Below are 15,737 nucleotides of genomic sequence, written 5' to 3'. Positions count from 1 at the left end.
ATTTAACAATTTTTTTTTGATTTTTCGCCTTCTCGTTTTTGAATTTTCCGGTTTTTCAATTTTTCGAAATTTTTCAGTTTTTCGATGTTTCGATTTTCCACTTTTTGGTTTATCGGTTTTTTGAGTTAAAATTTTTCGATTTCTAGCCACTTCCATTTCTGAATTTTTCAATTTTTCGACTTCTCAATCTTGATATTTCAATTTCGCGATTTCTCAGTTCATCGATTTTTCGATTTTCCAATTTTTCAACGTTTCAGTTTTGGGATTTATGTACAGTGGACGCCGCTTAATGTGATCACTTTGGGACTCAGACAAATTGATCACACTAACCGACTGATAATAATAAGCGAAGTCCACCATCAAAGACAGTAAAACTCGAAACAAAACAAAATCATGAACAAGACAGTGTTTATTATGCTGATAGATGAAGGTACATAAATATTAGAATTTATTTTAAATTTTGGTTACCATTCTGAGAAAGGAACCATTGATTTCCTTTGCTTGTTGTAGAAATTTCTTAAGTAAGGGCTGGGAATTTTTTTTTCTCTGATAAACTAAGATTTCGTCGTTTCGACCTGCTAATTTTTACATAAATACTACTCAAATTTAAAACAGAAAGAATTCGTTCGTTCAAAAGTCGAAAACACACTGATTACTTAAGTCTGTTTTTGACCACTGATTGTGGTTGTATAAAATAAGTGGTATAAGCGAATGTACCTTTTGAGAGCAATGAATGTTCATTAAAACACAATACTAGTTTTAGTCGTCTCGCTTCTCCAAAAAAGCAATTCCCGTTTGTATAAGAATTGCGAGATTGATCACAATAAGCGAAATATTGATCACAATAAACGGAAAAACTGTAATGCATAGGTATTGCGTGGGTCCGTTCCAAGCCATTTTGATCACACTAAGCGATTGATAACATTAACCGTGATCATATTAAGCGGCGTCTACTGTATTTAAATTTTTTAATTTTTCAATTTTTGTTGTGTCCAAATTTTTGGATTTTTCCATTTCTCGATTAATGGATTTTTTAATTTTTCGACTTTTCGATTTTTCGTCTTTCCGATTTCTTGATTGGGATTTTTCAATATGTATTTCGATTTTTAAATTTTTAGATTTTTCGAGTTTCTGTTTTTGTTACTTATTCGATTTTTCAAAATTTTACGATTTTCTAAATCTTACATTTTTCGATTTGTTGCTGCTTTGATTGCTCGATTTTTTAGATTTTCAATTTTTCGAATTTTTAAACTTTAGCTATTTCATTTGTTGTTTCGATTTCTCAGTTTTTCGATTTTCGACTTCTCGACTTTTCGATCTTAATGTTTCGATTTCGCGATTTTTCAATTTTTCGATTTTGATTTCTCAGTTTTTCAACGTTTCAGTTTTGGGATTTATTTATTTAAATTTTTAAATTTTTCAATTTTTGGCGTTTCTAAATTATTGGATTTTTCGATTTCTCAATTTCTCGATTAATGGATTTTTTAATTTTTCATGTTTAAGTTTTGAGATTTTTCAATTTTAAGATTTTTCGGCTTTGTTTTTTTTTTATTTTTTTACTTATTCGATTTTTCAAAATTTTGCGATTTTTTAAATCTTACTTTTTTCGATTTTTCATTTTTTTGTTTTTTCGATTCGTTGATGTTTAGATTTCTCGATTTTGTAAATTTTCAATTTTTCGAATTTTTAAATTTAAAATTTTTCACTTTTTGGTTGTTTCGATTTTTCAGTCTTTCGATATTTTGCCCTCCCATTTTTAGATTTTTCAAGTTTTCGGAATTAATTTTTCAGTTTTCCGGTATTTCGTTGTTTCAATTCTTCAATTTATCGTGTTTTTTAAGCTTAAATTTTCCAGTTTTAAATTTTCCCATTTCTCGATCATTAACTATTTTGATATCTCAATTTTTCGATTTTTCGACTTCTCGACTTATTGATCTTTTGATGTTTCCATTTCGCGATTTCGATTTCTCGATTTCTGCGCTTTTCCATTATTCGTCTCCAAAATAATACACCATGAGTACCCAAGAATCTCCCTAATTAAAAAAAAACACTACGGCACTCAAGACTTTTTAAAATTCATAAAAAATAATACACTAAAAACTCAAATATTAACTAAGTTATTTTCTAAACACTCGGTATAAAATAAGCATGTATATGCAACCAATTATACACTCAATTGAATCAGACGTAAAGTCAAAATTAATAGGAGTAATTGATGTTTTTTTAGATTTCATTCTACCACATCTATTTTCTGCTGATTTTATTCCTAATAAAGTTATTTATCGTCGTCAGTAACTGAAACGTGTTACCTAAATTTGCAGTTATTTGCACTTCCCTCGCCTCTGCGAACCTTATAACATAACTTATTATTCAATAACAACTACTTTAACGTAATCGCAAGAATGTGTCGTCACCAGAATTTTAAATACAAAGTTAAATAAACCGTTTTTGACATAATCGAAATCTTACACGAACGTCTATTTTTAGGGATATATAATAAGCAATACAGCATCTGAATAATGCATTTAATAATTTCATGTGAAAACATTTAGTTAATTTTTTTTAATCCCCAAAATAATCACAAAATTTCTTTCAAATTTCATCTGTTAGCAATAAAATACGTAGATACCCTAAAATTTCCAATAGACAAAGACATTAAATTGACAAACGATAAATTTGCATTTTTGTATTATCGAAGGGTAAAAGCTCAAAAAATCGACTCTCATCAAATTGATTGTATATATTGAATAAAAAAAATCAACAAAATAAAACATTTTGAGAGTGTCAAAATATACATCTATGATAAAGTCGAACTGTTTATTTTCTACTAATAATTTAGTAAATATTTTGTTCTTGTGATAAACTCTTGCTGATAGTGATAACACAAAGGGTAATTGGCGCAGGACTTTTGAGTCAATCTGTGCTTGTTTTTACTAACCCAATGAACGTGTAATTTTAAAACTACTGTTTAACACCAAATAATTTAAAGTTTTTACAGTAAAGTTTCGGCAACCTTTTTAAAATGGACAACGATATCACAATGGAATCACGAGGGTTAAGACCTTTGCACTATAACTTGTTAATTGCGGTTGCTTTGTTGTTTGTATTTTGTACAAACTTTTCCACTGGTGATAAAAATAAATACTGTGAGTTTCGCCCCAGTTTTTAACGCCCCTTATAATAAAGTCTGTTCAAATTCTACTTCTCTGTCTACGATGCATTGGTTTGAACCAAAAATTCAGTTAATTTTACTACTTCCTGAACTTACTTTTTGTTTAATTCATTGTCACAATATCGTCAAAATATCTGCCCTTAGTTTGTTCTAAAGTAGAATTTTATCCACTTTGTAGATTCCATAAAATCGCTATGTAGCAGTAATATTCCGATGCTGTATCCAAGAATCGATGGTGCTGTCATCGAAGGAAAAAATTATACTAATTTGGATTGCATTTTGACTTTTCAAACACAATCTATATTACAAAATTTCGTGGTACGATTTGACTTTTTGCACCTTGGTTGTGAGGATCATTTATATATTTATGACGGACCACACCCTTTTGGAACGTATTTGGTAAGTTATAATAACCATATGTAGTATTTGTTTGAACAGACACACAGAAAAACGAAGAATTTTTTTTTACTTACGTTTTGTTTAACACTTCGCTGATCTTCTGCTACTAACTCCTATGAAGTAGGGTATAATTAATATTATATTGGTATAATATTTTAGTGTAAACAGTATTCTAATTATATCTGTTTTGCTTCCTTAGGCGGATTTAACATGTACAAAGTCAAACAAAACCATAAAAATTATTTACACCCGAACAAATTTCGTTACCTTCAAGTATAGAACAAACTTTTGGGTGGATAATTCAAATGGCTTTAAGATTGTTGTTACAGCAGTTAAAAACAGAAGTGAGTTCAAAATGGATTTTTTAAATTAATTTGTTTATTAATAATAATAAATAAAATAATATATTTTTAGGGTTCGACTGTAAGGAGTTCAGATGCAATCATCCAGATGTTTGCATATCAAAAGATCTAGTTTCTGATGGAATTAATCACTGTGAAGATGGGTCAGACGAAACAGAACAAATTTTAGCAAAGGGTTCTCGAAAAACTACAAAACGTGTAACAGTTATTTCTGTTCTGATGTTGTTATTACAATTCTTCATCTAGGTACATAGTTTAGTATAAAAACTCCTATCGAAATGTAAACAACGTTCCCGCAGTTCTCATATATCGGCCGGTCACGAAAAAGCATGCGCACTAAAACTCCCGCGAAACCCCTACGATTATTTGCACTGTGCAGTTTATCCTTACACAGAATCCAGCATCCTGCGACCACAAAGAAGGGTGTACTATGTGAAAATGAAATTCATATTCAATAACAGTATCATAGTTATTGCATTAATATCATTACCATTCATTTCTGGTAAGTGTGTTTTCTCTTTTCCATCTGCTGCTATACCAACCGCTATAAAATCCTCACTATTAATCTCAATTTACAATTCCACAATCAACAATTACCAGCTTCATAAGAATTTCTAGTAGGTCGAACTAAAAATAACACTACCGTCATAACTAATTCGTACATTAAACTCTTAATCAAAATTTAACCACCTCCAGCTCTCCATCTTTATCAATTTAAACTTCGTCGGGACTTAATTAGGCAACTGAATTACAACTTTAATTGCGCTGTATTTAAACTTTATTTAAATAATAAACGATATGCGAGCTACACCGGTCCCTTGTGTAGAAAGTATCGATTCCTGCGCCCTCCAGCCCCTGCAAACTTGCTCTTGAATCCTACAGGCAAACAGGAGCATACTTCAGACTGCACGCCTGATGAAATTAAGCCGTGTCAATTTCCTTCCTTTTTGATCAGATTAGCAAGGGCTCACTTTAAATGCTCCCTTCTTTATAAGATTTTTTCAATTGAGTTAAACTTTACCTTTGGGGAAAGATATATTGGGTTTCTTCTTTTGATTTTGTTTAGAGTTGATTGAGTAATTGCTCAAGATGTGTCGGATCGATACTTATCTAGTTGTGGTCGGAAATTGCCACCGGGCAAGCAACACGTGTGCTTGCTTCTTTTTGTTTTTCAAGAGACGTCAAAGTGTGAATGTGTTTACACATTTTGTGCGTTTTTGAGAGTTTAGTTTAGATTTATTGCGGCCGTATTTGTTAATTCGTTATGAATTTATTTGAGGGATTGAAAAGGTCGTGTATTCAGCTATTTATAACTCAAGTATTATTCATATTTCTTGAAAATTTTCCCTTGTAAATGTAGACAGCTTAAAAGGACTCGTATTTTTCTTTCAAATATTGTTAGAGATGTTTACCTTATTTACTCTGAATAAATACATTCTCAAACGAAAACATTCGAGTTCAAAAGTGTATTGGGTGAATAATAAATTTCCTTTTTCTTCCAATATACCTATATATAGCTACTACACAATTAATGGTACATAATGAACGACATTTTACTGATTGACTGCGCAATTAATCATACATTTATTTATGCGCAATTGTTATTGATTACAAAAGTTTTAAAACCCTGGGTATGGATTTTCAATTTATTTTGCATTTTCATAAATGCCGTTAAAATTGACCTTTAAACATTTTGGTAACACAAATTTTAATTCTCTCCAAAGAGATTACCGACAAATGCGTAGTTGTTGCTTCTCGTTGGGGTGCGTGGGTTTTTAATATATAAGCAAATCAAACTTAATGACCCTTGTAGGAAAAATCGTTTTCCCGCACGCTTCATTACTTCATCAAGTGGCGTCGCGTATTACAAAATAATTGCTTTTACATTGATTTTGGCGATATTTATATTCAACCACCTGATTGGCTTTTTTTGGCGCGAATTTGCAAATTTAGGTTATCTACAAGTCGCTTCAATCACAATAGAGTGACATTTTGTTGGTGTGTTCTTCTCAAAATATTCCCACTCTAGCAATGTTTTCAAGAAGAGGTATTTTGTTGTTGATAATGCAATGTAAATCAAAAAAATAAGGAATAAAACTTTAAAAATATTAGTGTTAGTGTCGTGGCAATTTCCATAAAATTTTAATTATGCAGTAATCGAAATACGTTTATCGGGAATTTCACATATGAAAACAATAAAAATTTTCAATATCATTAACGTTTTATGACCTTGTGTATTTCCAATCAGTTTTGTATTGTTTTCCAGGGTATTCAACAAAAATTCACTTCGGGCTATAATAAATGCTCAATTGTCTTAATAGATAGTTAATTACCAGTTCTAGACCAGGGGCGCATTGTGGATTTTTTAAAATCTTGATAGTTTAGTCCTCTTTTGAAAATACATAAAAAAATTGGTAAAAAGTTATTTAGACAAATTTTTTAAATTTCTCAGCTTTTGGATATTTCAGTTTTGAGAATTTTTAGTTTTTCTTTCATTTTTCAATTTTTCGAAATTTCAATTTTTGGGATTTTTCAGTGTACATATTTATTATTCAATTTTTCGATTTTACAATTTCTCAATTTTTCAATTGCACGATTTTTAATTTTTTTCCTCTTCAATTTTACTGTTTTTAAATGTTTGGTTTTTGTAATTTTTCAACTTTTGACTTTTATAAACTCTGTTTTTCGTTTCTTCAATTCTGCAATATTTCAATTTTTTACGTTTATGATTTTTCATTTTTTTAAGGTTTACATTTTTTTACTTCACTTTTTTGAATTTGTATTTCTCATTTTCTCAATTTTTTTAATTTCTCTGTTTTTGGATATTTCAGTTTTGGGAATTTTTAGTTTTTCTTTCGTTTTTCAATTTTTCGAAATTTCATTTTTGGGATTTTTCAGTTTTTCCATTCTTCAGTTTTTCTTTCATTTTTCAATTTTTGAAAATTTCAATTTTGGGATTTTTCAATTCCATTATTATTCAATTTTTCGATTTTACAAGTTCTCAATTTTCCGATGTTTCACTTTAACGTTTTTCCAATTTTTCTCCTCTTCAATTTTACGATTTTTAAATATTTGATTCTTGCAATTTTTCAAATTTGACTATTATAGACTCTGAGTTTTTCGATTTTTCATTTCTTCATTTCTTCAATTTCTCAATTTTTCAATTTTTTAATTTCGAGATTTTTCAGCTTTTCCATCCTTCAGTTTTTCTTTCATTTCTTAATTTTTCAATTTCTAGATTTTCAGTTTTTCGATTTCTCAATTTTCCGATATTTCGGTTTTACGTTTTTTCAGTCTTTCTCCTCTTGAATTTTACGATCTTTAAATAGTTCGATTCTTCAATTTTTGACTTTTATAAACTCTCAATGTTTCGGTTTTTAATTAATCGATGTATTGATTTTCCCATTTCTTCACTTTCGACTGTTTCGATTTTTCAATTCTTCAATTTTCCGATTTTTCAGGAATTTGATTTTTCAATTTTTCTAATTTTTAATGTTTAGATTTTTCGACTTCACTTTTTTGATTTTTCGATTTCTCAGTTTTATAATTGTTTAGATTCTGTTTTTGGAAATTTCAGTTTCGGAATTTTTCAGTTTTCTTTCATTTTTCAGTTTTTCGATGTTTCAGTTTTGAGATTTTTCAATATTTTGATTCGTTAACTTTTCCGTTATTGATTTCCGACTTTTTCGATGTGTCGATTTTTTTACATTTTCGATTTTTCAATTTTTTCATTTTTAGATTTGAATTTTTTCAATTTTTGATATTTCAATTTTTCAATTTTTAAAATTTAAGATTTTTCGATATTTCATTTCAATTCTTCGATAATTCAATAAGGTATTTCAAGTTTCCGAAATTTTTCAAATGTTTCGATTTCTTAATCATTCGATTTTTCGACTCCCTTATTTTAGAGTTTCTATTTTTCGATTTTTCGTTTCTTCAAATTTTAGATTTTTTAATTTTTCATTTTTAAAGTTTTTCGATTTTTCAATGTTTATATTTATCGAGACTTGGATGTTTCGATATTTTGTTGTTTCGTTTCAGTTTTTCCATTCTTTCGTTTTTTCGTTTTTTATTTTCCGCTCTTAGATTTTTCAATTTTCCAACTTTTAACTTTCCGTTTCTTCGATTTTGGCCTATTTCGGTTTCTCAATTTTTCGATTTTTCGACTTCATGACTTTTCGATTTTTGGAATTTTTAAATTTTTTTGATTTTTCGATGAATCGAGATTAGATGTTTCAATCTTTTGATTGTTCAGTTTCTCGATTTATCAATTTTTCAATTGTTAACTTTTCGATTTTTCGATTTTGGCCATTTCGGTTTCACAATTTTTCGACTTTTCGACTTCTTGATTTCTAGATCTTTTGATTTTTCGATTTTTCCATTCTTCAGTTTTTCTTTCATTTTTCAGTTTTTCGGAATTTTAGTTTTGGGATTTTTTGGATTATTTATTATTCAATTTTTCAATTTTACAATTTCTCAATTTTTCGATATTTCAGTTTTACGTTTTTTCAGTTTTTCTCCTCTTCAATTTTACGATTGTTAAATATTTCAATTTTTCAATTTTTGACTTTTACAAACTCTTAATTTTTCGATTTTTCAGGTTTTTGATTTTTCAATTTTTCTATTTTTTAAGGCAACAATTTTTCGACTTTACTTTCTTGATTTTTCGATTTTTCAGTTTTTCAATTTTTTAATTTCTCAGTTTTTCAATTTTTAAAAATTTTAGTTTTGGGATTTTTCAGTGCATTCATTATTCAATTTTTCGATTTTACAAGTTTTCAATTTCACGATTTTCGATTTTTGGATTTCTCAATTTACCGATGTTTCAATTTTACGTTTTTCCTATTTTTCTCATCTCCAATTTTACAATTTTTAAATATTTGGTTTTTGCAATTTTTCAACTTTGATTTTTATAAACTTTCAGTTTTTCGGTTTTTCATTTCTTCAATTCTGCAATATTTCAATTTTTTACGTTTATGATTGTTCAATTTTTTAAGGTTTTGATTTTTCGACTTCACTTTTTTGACTTCTTGATTACTCATTTTTTCAGTTTTTGAATTTCTCAGTTTTTAGATATTTCAGTTTTAAGGTTTTTCTGTTTTTCCGTTCTTCAGTTTTTCTTTCATTTTTTAATTTTTCGATTTTACACTTTCTCAATTTTTCAATTTTTCGATATTTCAGTTTTACGTTTTTTCAATTTTTTTCTTCAATTTTACGATTTTTTAGTATTTCGATTCTTTAATTTCTGACTTTTCTAAATTCTCAATTTTTCGATTTTTCAGTTAATCGATGTTTTGATTTTTCCATTTCTTGACTTTCGACTGTTTCGAGTTTCCTGTTCTACAATTTTTCAATTTTTCGATTTTTCCGGTTTTTGATTTTCAATTTTTTAGATTCTCAGTTTTGAGATATATTTCGATTCTTCAACTTTTCGATTTTTGACTTCTGAATTTTTCGATGTGTCGATTTTTTTACATTTTCGATTTTTCAATTTTTAAAATTTTAGATAATTCAATTTCTCAATTTTTCAAATGTTTCGACTTCCCAGGTTTAGATTTTCTGTTTTTCGATTTTTCGTTTTTTCAAATTTTCAATTTTAAAATTTTTCGATTTTCAATGTTTTGATTTCCCGATTTATCGAGATTTGGATGTTTCGATATTTTGATTGTTCAGTTTCTCGATTTATGAGATTTTCAATTTATAACTTTTCGAATTTTTATTTTGGCCTATTTTCGTTTCTCAGTTTTCCATTTTTTCGTCTTTTCGTTTTTTTCCGCTTTCAGATTTTTCGATTTTCCAATTTTTCAACTTTTAACTTTTCATTTTTTCGATTTTGGCCTATTTCGGTTTCTCAATTTTTCGATTTTTCGACTTCATGACTTTTCGATTTCTCGATTTTTTGATCCTTCGATTTGACAATATTTCAATTTTTCGAATTTAAATTTTTTTTTGATCTATCGAGATTTGGATATTTCGACGTTTTGATTGTTCAATTTGTCGATTTATCAATTTTTCAATTATTAAATTTTGAAATTAGATTTATAAATAAAACTATCTAAATATGTACCAAAAATGGTCATTTATTCTTTATAAAATCCGACCAAACAACTATTTCCCGCAGAATTAATAGTCCAACTCAACCAAATCGCTTACCGAATGACTAAATAATAATATTTGCGATTTTTTTGCAGGTTGGCAACATATTTAAAATTTTATAATGGCACATTTTGAACAGCTGCCAACTTTTCATTGATTTTTAGGCGCGCTTATGTCAAAATCAGAGATTTCTTAGTAAAGTAAAGTGATGCAAGCGGACTTTTAAATACATTTGCCCTATTGCCTTCATCAATTGTATTTTGTGATTATCTAGTAATCCCTGAGAAATGCAATGATTGTTCATGTCGGGATTATTAAAAATCTTTGTAATATTTTTGCGAAACAAAAGAATGATTAGATCTTTCTTTGCATACAACACACACTCTGTAATCCATTTTTAGAAATTCTATGCAATTTAAACTTATAACCGTGATATAAATCTTATAACCTAAGAAATCTCTTAGAACAAACTAACAAACACCGGCGATTGTATGAATTAAGAACCGACTTGCGCTAGCAGAATTTAAGGGTTTACTGCGCAAAATCGTAAATTGCTAGGTTTAAACAAAGACCTACAAAATCATTCTCCTGCGTTCCCATGCTGTAAAAGAAGATGGAAAGCAAAACGCATAGTGTACATGTTGGCCAAGAACGTATGTTCGCTTTTGCATAGGATCACCGTATCTAGGTTACTAAGAAATCTCTGGTCAAAATTGACAACTGCGAAGTGACATGCTAACATTACAGAGATATGTAAAAGATATCTAATGTTACATATCTCTGTAACATTACTGCCAATAATTCAGAATTGCCAATCCAAAAATTTGCTTCTATTATTAATAATAATAATAATAGTCACTCTATAATTCGTAGTTTACTCGAACGTGTGGCAATCTTCAGTAACCAACCTACGAAACAAATAAAATAATATTTTAACAATTCTATGTCGTTTTATTTTATGACCAAGTTCACGACTTGAACATAAAATTTGAACTTTAGATAATCAGAACTGCCTAAATCAAAATCATAAAACTCCCAAGTCAGTCACAATGGAATTGAAAATTTCAATGACAATGATGAATCGCTTTGTGGGACGAAGGCGTTAATTGTATTTTAACAAATCGAGACAATTTTTAAGTGTTTTAAATCTATGGTTGGTTCCCCTAGACGCTACATTAAAGTATGTTCGACCAAATGCGTGACAAATTTTGAAATATGTATAAAATTGTAACTGTTTTCCCACATTTACATTTTACTAATATAATTAACTTTTAGCCCAAACCTCTAACAACTTATCGTGTTACCAATGCATCAGAAACACGAACACGCCCTGTGAGCCCCACGAACTCCAACCCTGTCCGCCTGTGTCGGACAGATGCGTCACACATATCTCCAAAAACGGTAAACTAATTCATACCTTGATTTTTATTATTATTTTTTTTAAGATGTGGCGTGTCTGACTAAAGCCATGTCGATATATTTTTGTTTGGTTTTAACGTGTCTGTTTCAGCTGAAGATGGTTTCTCTATAAAGCGCGAATGCGGGCTGGGTCCTTGTGGTTTCGACGACGACATGGTCAACAAAGGACTGGGTTTCGATTGCGACAGAAGTCGGGCTGAGTACTTTTGTATTTTCTGCTGCAGGGATAGCGGATGTAACAATAGTGAATCAGTGTTCGCCGCTTCTTCTTCGACGGCGCTGTTGGTGACCACGCTTGTTGTCACTTTGTATTGGCGAAATAAATTTTTTGCTTAAAGGGAGGGTTTTTTTCAAAAAAACAATCGTTTGAAATGTGGTACTTTATTGAAAATAAAAAATAATACTCTAATATGTACAGTTCTTACAAAAGTACGTCGAAGCAAATTTTCCTAATATGGTTATGGACATATTCATAGAATATATCTTACAATTTAAGTTAAGTTAACGTTACAATTTCAAAGACGAAAATGGAAGAATGTTTAAAGTGCTGCATTAAAAAAAATTTCGCAAGTTAACAAGTTAAAACAGCGGTAATTTAAAATAATTTATTTACAAAAAAATAACAACTTATAATTCATCTTTAAGTAGAGTATATCTATTTTTGGATGGTGCTAACTTTTTGAAAGTACTTTCTGGTGGAAGTGTTGGTGCTTTTTGAGAAGAGCTAACTTCATCAGTATCAGGCCCATAATGGAACTCCCTGTGTAACTTCCCTGAATAAAGATCTTGCACAAACTGTTTCAGTTTCCCAGGAATTTCCATATCCTTATAACTCGGGAACAAGTACATATGTCTAAAACTATCAATGGCAATGAGTGGTAAGTCTTTCTCCGATTTTCCCAGATGGTGCAACGGATGTGCGAATTTTTTACCATCAGCAGTCAAGAAGTTGATACTCTCTGAAACAAAACAATCAACGAAAGCGTAAACATAACAAATATTTACGTTTTTCAGAAAGTAAGTCCGTTCGAACGATTTCCGTGTATCTTTTAATACTTTCTTTATCATCTGGAGCATGGAAAAGAATCAAAAATGGCAATCCCTCTTCAGTTAGTTCTTCAGCGTTTTCAAAAGTAATTTCACGCACTAAAGGTACACATTTTTCAGACACCCAAATGTGCAACTCATCAAAATTAGTCAAACTGCCTGTGTAAGTCTCGTCTAAATCGTTAGAACGTTCTCTATCCGGTCGGAAAACGATGATGGGTTGACCCGCTGGGTGCATAGTACGAGCGGCTTCTCCAAATCCGACAAAAAATTGACAATCATCCTTGACATTCGTCGCCACTCGCCTGAATATGCTGTATTCAGGTTGGTCGCGTCTATCAAAATAACCTGTAATATTGCAAGATAAGAAATAACGACTTGATAAGTATGCAAAAACGTTATCATTTGGTTGAGTGTCATAAATATTAAAAATGAAGTATGTATAGACTTATTTACATACCAATGACGACTCTTTTGTCTGATTCTAACTCAGTTAGTTCTTTCAGTTCATGGAATTCTTTAACGGGGTCTTCTAGTTGTTTTCTCACGAATTTGACAAAGGCTTCGATCGAGCGTTCTCCTCGGTATTCTCTCTTCGCGGGTTGACCATTACGAATCACTTTAAGAGTTGGATATTTGGTTATGTGGAACCTAGTGGCTACAGAATTCTCCTTATCGCAATCTACTTTCCCCATCACCACTTTCCCAGCATCAGGGAATTCCTGAGCAATCTTATCAGCCGCTTCATCAAAAACTGGCATTAAATTGTTACTAAATCGACACCATTCGGCATAAAAATTAATAAAAACTAGTTCATTGGAAGCTAAAAATTGCCATTAGAATAGTCACAGTCGTATGAAATTCTAATTACCTAAGGTCATATCCAGGTTGTTTTGCGACAACTGCACTGCTCCACTATCCGTAGGATTGTAGAAAACGTAGACTATCTACAAATATACGTCTTTCAAGCGGCAAAATTCTCACTACCAAATTAGGTTATGAAACACCAAATATTTTTCTAGGAGGGCTACGGACATTTAAGTGAAAGTTTCGAAGAATGCGGCGACAGTAACACCCAAAAAAGCGGAAATCGGTGATTTATCACGTGAAAATCCGGTATTTACACGGATTCGTGGCACGTAAAAAAGGAAAAAGATGCGAGTTTCGACTTACCATCAGACATGTGAAAAATGTGAGTTTTAAGTTACTTGTAGTTGTTACGTTGTACATTTTTAAAAATAACGTTAAGAAAACTTTATATATATAGTGTATAACTTTACAAACAAATTCACCCAAGTGCAGCAGCCATCCGAGACAACATCCAATCGAATTTTGACAAATTGATGACGGTTCAAGTGGAACTGTCAAACGTGCCATCTGTTGTTTGGCGGTTTGAAACTACGCCCCTGTAGGGTTGGTTGCCTACATACTAAAATTTGTTATTGTTTTTAAATTTAATAGTAAAACTCAAAAATAGACTGAAACAATTTATTTTAGACAGTTTTTTTTTGTAGTAGTGGTTATGAAAGATTTGACAGGTCACCACTGGTGTTTTTTTTATATCTATTCTAATTCTCTATTATCAATAATGATGCCAGCAACTAAAGTAGGAAAAACGAAAATTTTCGAATTTAACTATTTTCAAATAATTTCTCTCAAGTATAAAATTGTCATAAACAAACTTTTCTTGATCGTTTATGAATAGATAACTTGTTCTGTCCTTGAGCGAGTCGTCATTATTTAAAAAAATGTCTTATTTACCTACCTGATTTAAAAAAATAACGTAGTAGGCAGTGTTTTGCAAGATGGTGACCTAGAACTGTGGCACTTTTCATTTCTGAGAAACATTTTGGTTTATTTTTAAAAATAAGTTTATATAAAACTGGAAAAGTGTTAAAAATTGTTGACTTTTGGACAGTTTGTGTTTTAAGTGCTTTGTGTCGTAGATTTAACTCGAAAAAGGGTTTGAACAACAATGAGTTCGGATACAAAGGTGAAAATTAGGTATCACAGCCTTCTCTATTCCAATTTGAAGGTAAGGTAAAAATTTAGCAAGTTTTTGTAATTCAAATTCCCTGCTTCCAAGAGTGTGACAAAGGTGTCAAAATTTTAGATTTGTGCTGTTTGTGTGTATGTTGTTGCCTTTAAGTACAGTTTGCACCAAAATAAATAAACGTAGGTGACGTATGTGTTGTACAATGTTGTGCATATCAACATTAACACGAGATTTAGATAATTTTAATGGAACAGAACTTGTACCAAATTTCAGGACCAGTGGTAAAGTCGCCAGATATTTTCAAGTCGAAATCTGAATTTTTATAACTAAAAAGCGACTTCTAGGGGAAATGTTTTTTCATTTTGGTTGTAGGCAAATCCTTGAAAGTTTTTTGTCAATATATACCACGTGTTTCTTTTATTTGATACAACCCCCGTAATTTTTTTATTTTAATAAATAAACATATAGTTCTTTGACCAAATTTGTATCATTTTAAAAGATCGCCTATGTGAATAAACGACATGAGTGTCAATTTTTCAACCTACTAGATTGTCATCAATTAATATAAATTTTTCGTGTATTTTATTTAATAATTTTTTTAAGTATTGATTTTACAAATATTGGTTGCCTTTGATTTTTAGAAAAAATCGGTCTTTCCATTTATGAAAAAATATACCAAGTGTCCCATAAAAAAATAAAGTTGATGTCATTTCCGGTTCTACCGGAAGTGATAATATAAATGTGAGATTGCCATCACATAGATCTTCTAGGCCCGGTTTTACAAATGTCCGGTTCATCACGGATACATTTGTTCAAAGAACTACAGATTTATCATTAAGAATAAAAAAAGTTACAGGGGTTGGATCAAATAAAAGAAACACCCTGTATACAGGTTTCTTTTAACAGCGTACTTAAAAACATGTTTCAGACGGTAAGCTTTTGAAGATAAATAAGGATTTTGCTATTAAACTCAGCCCCTGGGCTCACAACGAATATAAATGTGTATCATAGAAACATTTTGAATTTGAGCCCTACTTGTCTATTTACCTATTTTTGATCCTTGATATTTTGCCTTTTTGTGCCTATTTTGTTTTAAAATCTGGGTTTTCTATACCCCTAAACACATGATTCTTGCGAAGGTCGAAAATTGAAAAATCTAAAACCGAGAAGTCAAAAAATCGAAAATATACAAATCGAAATATCAAAATTTAAAAATTTAATAAACTGAAAAACCCAATAATTGAAA

General features: G+C 30.2%; 2 protein-coding genes across 5 annotated transcripts; one reads left to right on the top strand and one right to left on the bottom strand.

Annotated features, from left to right (window-relative positions):
- Window positions 1–2,876: 2,876 nt before the first annotated feature.
- Window positions 2,877–11,857, top strand: LOC135141077 (uncharacterized). Of its 4 annotated transcripts, XM_064071940.1 has the most exons (7): window positions 2,877–2,947; window positions 2,999–3,146; window positions 3,351–3,571; window positions 3,771–3,915; window positions 3,986–4,179; window positions 11,305–11,430; window positions 11,540–11,857. In XM_064071940.1, exons 2-5 carry the CDS (start codon window positions 3,023–3,025, stop codon window positions 4,177–4,179), a joined length of 684 nt encoding a protein of 227 aa, XP_063928010.1. In that variant the 5' UTR covers window positions 2,877–2,947; window positions 2,999–3,022; the 3' UTR covers window positions 11,305–11,430; window positions 11,540–11,857. The 4 variants fall into 4 exon arrangements, with proteins under 4 accessions (XP_063928010.1, XP_063928002.1, XP_063928025.1 ...); XM_064071932.1 differs by having other exon boundaries at window positions 2,896–3,146; XM_064071955.1 differs by lacking the exons at window positions 2,877–2,947; window positions 2,999–3,146; window positions 3,351–3,571; window positions 3,771–3,915; window positions 3,986–4,179 and adding an exon at window positions 4,197–4,435.
- A 182-nt stretch (window positions 11,858–12,039) lies between these two features.
- LOC135140980 (endoplasmic reticulum resident protein 44) lies at window positions 12,040–13,837 on the bottom strand. The gene is made up of 5 exons (XM_064071748.1): window positions 13,669–13,837; window positions 13,367–13,442; window positions 12,956–13,318; window positions 12,454–12,843; window positions 12,040–12,407 (listed from the first exon to the last, which is right to left on the bottom strand). The coding sequence occupies exons 1-5, from the start codon at window positions 13,723–13,725 to the stop codon at window positions 12,076–12,078; spliced, it is 1,218 nt and encodes a 405-aa protein (XP_063927818.1). The 5' UTR covers window positions 13,726–13,837; the 3' UTR covers window positions 12,040–12,075.
- Between the last annotated feature and the right edge of the window lie 1,900 nt (window positions 13,838–15,737).

Source organism: Zophobas morio, unplaced genomic scaffold, assembly GCF_036711695.1.
Source record: "Zophobas morio isolate AGI-343-1 ecotype UQ-CSIRO unplaced genomic scaffold, CSIRO_AGI_Zmor_V1 ptg000004l, whole genome shotgun sequence".
Lineage (NCBI taxonomy): Eukaryota > Metazoa > Arthropoda > Insecta > Coleoptera > Tenebrionidae > Zophobas > Zophobas morio.
Note: the sequence above shows the minus strand (reverse complement) of the source record. Positions and strands in the feature narration are given on the sequence as shown.

Bases quoted from the DNA above. Each gene is read 5' to 3' on its own strand.
- LOC135141077 (XM_064071940.1), top strand. From the start codon at position 3,023: ATGGACAACGATATCACAATGGAATCACGAGGGTTAAGACCTTTGCAC. The intron at 3,572-3,770 runs GTAAGTTATAAT...TTGCTTCCTTAG, and splicing joins ACCCTTTTGGAACGTATTTG to GCGGATTTAACATGTACAAA. The intron at 3,916-3,985 runs GTGAGTTCAAAA...ATATATTTTTAG, and splicing joins TACAGCAGTTAAAAACAGAA to GGTTCGACTGTAAGGAGTTC.
- LOC135140980 (XM_064071748.1), bottom strand. From the start codon at position 13,725: ATGTACAACGTAACAACTACAAGTAACTTAAAACTCACATTTTTCACA. The intron at 13,443-13,668 runs GTAAGTCGAAAC...GTATATTTGTAG, and splicing joins CATTTTTCACATGTCTGATG to ATAGTCTACGTTTTCTACAA. The intron at 12,408-12,453 runs GTAAATATTTGT...GTTTTGTTTCAG, and splicing joins GGACTTACTTTCTGAAAAAC to AGAGTATCAACTTCTTGACT.